The sequence below is a fragment of the Pseudophryne corroboree genome, chromosome 4, assembly GCF_028390025.1.
Source record: "Pseudophryne corroboree isolate aPseCor3 chromosome 4, aPseCor3.hap2, whole genome shotgun sequence".
NCBI lineage: Eukaryota > Metazoa > Chordata > Amphibia > Anura > Myobatrachidae > Pseudophryne > Pseudophryne corroboree.
The window spans coordinates 810,782,655-810,790,144 of NC_086447.1; the positions used below are offsets into that span (position 1 = coordinate 810,782,655).

General features: G+C 43.1%; 1 protein-coding gene across 2 annotated transcripts in view; it reads right to left on the bottom strand.

Annotated features, from left to right (window-relative positions):
* The window catches only part of SLC1A4 (solute carrier family 1 member 4), a 125,364-nt gene extending 119,652 nt beyond the window's left edge, over positions 1-5,712 (bottom strand). For both annotated transcript variants that reach the window (XM_063918428.1, XM_063918427.1), the window contains exon 1: positions 5,079-5,712. In XM_063918428.1, the coding sequence (XP_063774498.1) occupies positions 5,079-5,605 (527 nt within the window). In that variant the 5' untranslated portion in view covers positions 5,606-5,712. The remainder of the gene's footprint in view (positions 1-5,078) is intronic.
* Positions 5,713-7,490: the final 1,778 nt, after the last annotated feature.

Consider the following 7,490-nt stretch of genomic DNA (forward strand, 5'->3'; position numbering starts at 1 on the left):
ACACACACACACACACTGTAAACACTAGGGTTATTTTTTTTATGTCAAAAGGGAATTAACCTACCAGTAAATTTGTGGATTGTGGGAGAAAGCAAGTCACCTAGTGGAAACCCAGACAAATATGGGGAGGACATACAAAATCCATACATACAAAGGTTTGGTAGGAATCGAACCCAAGACCTCAGTGCTGTATGGCAGCAAGCTAATCATGCAGGTTCATATAGAACGTTTACAATGATCAAAAATGAAACTCCTACAACTAATGACCACTATGTAAAGACAATATAAGTGCTTCATTAAATAGACCCATGTTATTAATCATTGTAATAATTCATGCGGTCTAATTAGCTTTCAACTCAAATGCAAGGCACTGATCATCTGAACAAAATATTCAGCAGTGGAACTTGGGCAATTCCTGTCCATCCTAGTCCAGCAGTGGCTGTGGTTATTATGTTCTGGTAATTATACTACGCCAGGAACTTGGGCTCTTCCTGTCCATCTTATTCCAGCAGTGGCTGTAGTTATTATGCTCTGGTAATTATACTACGCCAGGAACTTGGGCTCATCCTGTCCGTCCTAGTCCAGCAGTGGCTGTGGTTATTATGTTCTGGCAATTATACTACGCCAGGAACTTGGGCTCTTCCTGTCCATCTTATTCCAGCAGTGGCTGTGGTTATTATGTTCTGGTAATTATACTACGCCAGGAACATGGGCTCTTTCTGTCCATCCTAGTCCAGCAGTGGCTGTGGTTATTATGCTCTGGTAATTATACTACGCCAGGAACATGGGCTCTTTCTGTAGTCTAGCAGTGGCTGTGGTTATTATGCTCTGGTAATTATACTACGCCAGGAACTTGGGCTCTTCCTGTCCATCCAAGTCCAGCAGTGGCTGTGGTTATTATGCTCTAGTAATTATACTACGCCAGGAACATGGGCTCTTTTTGTAGTCCAGCAGTGGCTGTGGTTATTATGCTCTGGTAATTATACTACGCCAGGAACTTGGGCTCTTTCTGTCCATCCTAGTCTAGCAGTGGCTGTGGTTATTATGCTCTGGTAATTATACTATGCCAGGAACATGGGCTCTTCCTGTCCATCCTAGTCTAGCAGTGGCTGTGGTTATTATGTTCTGGTAATTATACTACGCCAGGAACATGGGCTCTTTCTGTCCATCCTAGTCCAGCAGTGGCTGTGGTTATTATGCTCTAGTAATTATACTACGCCAGGAACATGGGCTCTTTCTGTAGTCCAGCAGTGGCTGTGGTTATTATGCTCTAGTAATTATACTACGCCAGGAACATGGGCTCTTTCTGTAGTCCAGCAGTGGCTGTGGTTATTATGCTCTAGTAATTATACTACGCCAGGAACATGGGCTCTTTCTGTAGTCCAGCAGTGGCTGTGGTTATTATGCTCTGGTAATTATACTACGCCAGGAACTTGGGCTCTTTCTGTCCATCCTAGTCTAGCAGTGGCTGTGGTTATTATGCTCTAGTAATTATACTACGCCAGGAACATGGGCTCTTTCTGTCCATCCTAGTCTAGCAATGGCTGTGGTTGTTATGCTCTGGTAATTATACTATGCCAGGAACATGGGCTCTTCCTGTCCATCTTATTCCAGCAGTGGCTGTGGTTATTATGCTCTAGTAATTATACTACGCCAGGAACATGGGCTCTTTCTGTAGTCCAGCAGTGGCTGTGGTTATTATGCTCTGGTAATTATACTACGCCAGGAACTTGGGCTCTTTCTGTCCATCCTAGTCTAGCAGTGGCTGTGGTTATTATGCTCTGGTAATTATACTATGCCAGGAACATGGGCTCTTCCTGTCCATCCTAGTCTTGCAGTGGCTATGGTTATTATGCTCTGGTAATTATACTATGCCAGCTATGCCCTCTCCTCTATTACCCATGAAAAGGTAAATAAGGCACCCTTATCACTTCAAAATGGTGCCAGCGACTCATGTACATACCGAGCTGCTGCACTAGTAGCCAGAAAAGTGGTTACACAAGGACATCACACGTGGAAAATGGATTACAATAAGCATGGTACCCAAGTATACAGTAATGTGCCTAACCAGCATGCAAATGGTTAAATATAATATCCAATTAACACAGTATATAGACAAAAGCTGGATATTTTCTGACATAATATTAGTTGCTTTGTTTGAAATACGATGAATGGCTATAAACTAGTCAACTATGAAATATCCTTATGATATCTGCTTTCGTTATCCTTAAAATCTATGAACCCATCTGCACTCAGATGAGAAATGAGAAAGGGCATTACTGATGCAAGAACCACTCCATGGGATAGATGGCCATAACTGGGGGAAGCAGATGAATAATGTAATGCTATTGAATGTGACACTCTTGCTGGGATTCCTGCTTCCAGTCCAAGAGCCTAGTTCCACATCACAGGGCACATCAATCATTGCACAGTGCTGTAAGCTGAGTTCTGTCAATGAATAAAATTCCATCCTCATTACAGTGACCACTCCAGCTAGTTCTTATGTGAAAGTGCGTCAAACTGTAACAGCCACACAATTAAAGTGTCTGATACAATAATTAATATAACTCTTTCAATCTCATGACATTTTCATCTGAAAATATATTACACAACCTTGAATAGTTGTAAATTCCAGTTTTTGCAATTCATTAATGTACAGTTACACTTTAGTATACAACCCCATGGGGGAGATGTATCAAACCTTGGAAAGAGATAAAGGCCCAGATTTATCAAGTCTTGGAGAGTGATAAATTGCACGGTGATAATGTACCAACCAACCAGATCCTAACTGCCAAGTTACAGGCTGTGTTTTAAAAATGACAGTCAGTAGCTGATTGGTTGGTACTTTATCACTATGCTATTTATCACTCTCCAAGGCTTGATAAATCAGGGCACAGTAACTGCCAATCAGCTTCTAAGTGACATTTTACAGACTGTATTTGAAAAATGACAGTGATTAGAGTGATTTAGCTGATTGGTTGGTACTTTATCTCTCTCCAAGGTTTGAAACATCTCCCCCATGTTTTTGTGGAACTCAACATTCTGTGTGTCTGTTTGTCATTCTGGAAACTAGGTTCACAAGACACATACTTTATCGTTCATAATATCTGATGATAGTCCATTCAGTAGAGATGCCATTATGTAAATAAACCTATGTATGTGGGGTCTAATGCTGGTGACACATGTGCCATTGATACTGAAGCATGTATGGCCTGAAACTCGTGATTTTTGAAATGCTGGTAAATGTAGTTGCACTGGGTCAGCCAGGTCTTGGATAGCCTTACAACTGCAGTGATCCCAGAAGTGACTCAACTGCTTGGACCATGGTTGGTTCCCGTATACTTAGGCCGTGGCTTGGTGCTCATACCATATGGCAGCAATACCCAGGTCTGGCCAGCTTTGAAGGATTTCATCATTGTTAAGTATGTGAACTTAGGCCCTCATTCCGAGTTGTTCGCTCGTTAGTGGTTTTCGCAACGGAGTGATTTGTCGCAAACTGCGCATGCGCAATGTTCGCAGTGCGTCTGCGCCAAGTAAATTTGCCAAAAAGTTAGGTAGTTTACTCACGGCTTAACGAAGAAATTTCTTCGTTCTGGTGATCGGAGTGTGATTGACAGGAAGTGGGTGTTTCTGGGCGGAAACTGGCCGTTTTATGGGTGTGTGCGGAAAAACGCTGCCGTTTCTGGGAAAAACGCGGGAGTGGCTGGAGAAACGGGGGAGTGTCTGGGCGAACGCTGGGTGGGTTTGTGACGTCAAACCAGGAACGAAACTGACTGAACTGATCGCAGTGGCAGAGTAAGTCTGGAGCTACTCAGAAACTGCTAAGAAATTTCTATTCGCAATTCTGCTAATCTTTCGTTCGCAATTCTGCTATGCTAAGATTCACTCCCAGTAGGCGGCGGCTTAGTGTGTGCAATGCTGCTAAAAGCAGCTAGCGAGCGAACAACTCGGAATGAGGGCCTTAATCGCTGGAGAAAGCAGCAAAATTGCTGGAGGTTTACCAGGCGTTTTGGCGCACACAATACAGAGGAATCGATGAACCCAATCGCAACAAAAGTAATCTGAACAAACCATCTATTTAAAATGTTATTTAGGAAAATATTCTTTTTTTTTTTTAAATCAACACTTAAAAAAATAAAGATGTAACAATTTTACAATATAAAAATATTTTTAATTCAGTTGAAAATATTTTCACATTTTTTTTTACTATTTGTAAAAAAAAAAATAGTAAAATGTATTCTCTGAATAGAATTGGACCAGTATTGCCATCATCCAGGGGAAACTCACTTTCCTAGCAATTATAGCTATTTTGATAATGTAATATATTTGGGATATAATAACTATAGCCCATAAGAGAAAAACACCAAATAGCTTTATAACATACGATTGGTGGAGATAAAAATCTATATACTGTATGTGACAGTTACTCGTAGCAACCCAGCCTGTGCCAACACAATAGCATGCAAATCCCACATTGCATCATATGAGAGCCACTTACACATGCCAGCTAAGATAATGTTCTTTATATAGCAGTATTAAATGAAGCAGCCTGCAGCTTAGCATCCAATGGTATTTTGCTGTATAAGGTAAAATAATATATATATATATATATATAATTATTATTATTATTATTATTTTTTTAAGTACTTAGATAGAAACAATAACATTCCTGGCAGTTAAATGTCAAATGCCAGTAAGGGATCACCAGCTAAACCGATGTCAATAAAAGAACATGCACAATGATTAAGATGGTCTATATTAGACTAAATAAGACACTGTGGGGTAAATTTACTAAGATGGGAGTTCTATTTAAGATGGGATGTTTCTCATAGCAACCAATCATTGTACTTCTAATTTACCTAGCTCCTTCTAGAAGTTGATACATGGAATCTAATTGGTTGCTATGGGCAACATCCCATCTTAAATAGGACTCCCATCTTAGCAAATGTACCCCTGTGTATGTCTAACCCTTATTGCTGCACACAGAATGCTGGCCAGATAGGGAAATGAAAAGTTTATCAAAGTCAGTAAGTGAGTTCATCGGTGTGCCCTAGTAGGATCAAAGAGAAAGCAAATACCTGGCCAGGTCCAGGAAAGAGTCCACTGTCTCCTTGTTGGATGTGATGGTGTCTTCTATGCCTAGGGCATTGGAGTTCAGGGCACCTGCCCCAGCTCCTGGTTTAATGATGAAGCCCAGGGCAATGGCTAAGCCTGAAGCCATGAGGGTGGTCACCAAAAAGTAGGTTACAGCTATAGCACCCAGCTTGCCCAGTGACCTGGTGTCTAGGCTGGCAGCGCCTGAGATCAAACTGCACACCACCAAGGGAAGGATGATCATCTTCAGCATCCTCAGAAGCATCTCTCCAGGGAAGGCAAAATAGGTCATCTGAGCCTTGGTCAGGTTCATGCTCCTGACTGCTGTGCCCAGGCCAACCCCTACCAGCACCCCGGACACTGTCAGTATGACTATGGCATTCTTTCTCAGGAACCGGGCACATCTCTGCCCTGCACGTTGCTTTGCAGCTTTGCCATCATCCTCCACCTGGCAGGCGGTGTACTCCGGGTATTTGTCAATGTGCCCATTAGTTTCGCAAGGTTTCTCCATGATGTGTGCGCGGCAGCCGGTCCAGCTGTGTGCACAGACGGGTGGGTGAGCGCTGCTCTGTCTCCGGGCTTTGTGCTCTGAACGCTCTGCACAACCACTAACTAGTGCTGCAGCTGATGCAACAGACAGAGCTTCCCTCTCTCCCGCCCACCCCGACAGTGCCGAAATCTCCCTCCCTCCTGCCCCTGCCTGCCTGCTGTGCCCAGGCTTCCCCCCTCCATCTCTCCGATCACTGTCTGGCTCCCAGCTCACTCACTGACACTTGTTTTGGATCAAAGTGCATTTACTTTTGCAAGCATATGTTCCCTGAATTCCAGCTTTAGTCTAAATTCCCATTGTGAAAATCTAAAATACAGTGACTGCAGATTATCTGTCATGAAAGAATTCGTGTTCTTTTTATTTTATACACAGCTGAATTTTCGTTGTGCAGTACTGATACAGTGAGATAGGTATCAATGCATCATCATTATCTTGTATGCTACAAATTACTCAACAGTAACAGACAGGGGACATTACTATTGCTGAACTGATCGTGGTTTTATCTCTAGCTGCCTATCTGCCCAGTGGCAATAGATCTCTCATTGGCATTAACCCCCCCCCCCCTTCCCCTACCCCCACATACACCCCCACCCACCCCCTGCCCCAACACACACACTCTATTTCCCACACACTCACACTGCCTAGTGCAGGCATGTCCAAACTGCGGCCCTCCAGCTGTTGAGAAACTACACATCCCAGCATGCCGTGACACAGCTTTAGCATTCTCTGACATCAAAACTGTGTCAGGGCATGCTGGGAAATGAAGTTTCACAACAGCTGGAGGGCCGCAGTTTGGACATGCCTGGCCTAGTGGGAATAGATACTTCAGTTGCATGCCTGAGTTGTCATTTCCAGAGCAGGAATTTCCAAAAAATATAGTGACCCCCACAGCCTGTAGGCTACACTGGCTGGCAACACAAAAGATGGTGTTAGCTACTGGGAGGCAAGTTCTGAAAACCACAATGCTTTTGGAAACTTGTTACAATCAGTATTTTGGCAGTCCCCATAGACTTCTATAGAACCTGCATTTGCAACTGATACCCAAGGAATTGCACTGCAGCAGATACCCTTTTAATACATCCTACTGATACTTACAGTAGAGGACTAGTCATTATTTATTTTTATTTATTACCAGTTTTTTATATAGCGCACACATACTCTGCAGCGCTTTACAGAGAATATTTGACCATTCACATTAGTCCCTGCCCCAGTGGAGCTTACACTCTATAGTCCCTACCACATCATGTACATGCAGACACATTCACACTAGGGTTAATTTTGTTGTGAGCCAATTACCTACCAGTATGTTTTGGAATTGAGGGAAGAAACCCACACAAGTACAGGGAGAATATACAAACTCCACACAGTTAGGAACACTGTGGGAATCGAATCCATGACCTCAGTGCTGCGAGGCAGTAATGCTAATCATTACACCATCCGTACTGCCCTACATTATGTTAATTATTGGAGACCAGGAGGAACCAAAAATTAAGTATCCAATTTGCTGCAAGTAGCAGTGGTGGATACAAACGTTAACACTGCTCCGGTGTGAGGTGAAACTTAGCACTGCAGAGACTGACTTGGCAGTGTTACTGCGCATGCATGAACCCAAAACTGTGCATACGTGACTTCCAGCGGAGGGTTCTGACGTGATCCCCCTTGCAACTCCATACCGCCTTCACAGGAAGAAAGGAAAGGGTGCAGGAACAACCTTTGAATTTTCAGGACGATTTTAGGTCCCCTGTGTAAGGGACAGTTGGCCAGATTGGGACTGAAAGGTAAGAAGATATCCCTGATATCTGCTGCATGACTTTGATAATGAATGACCCAGTAACATAATTTATAC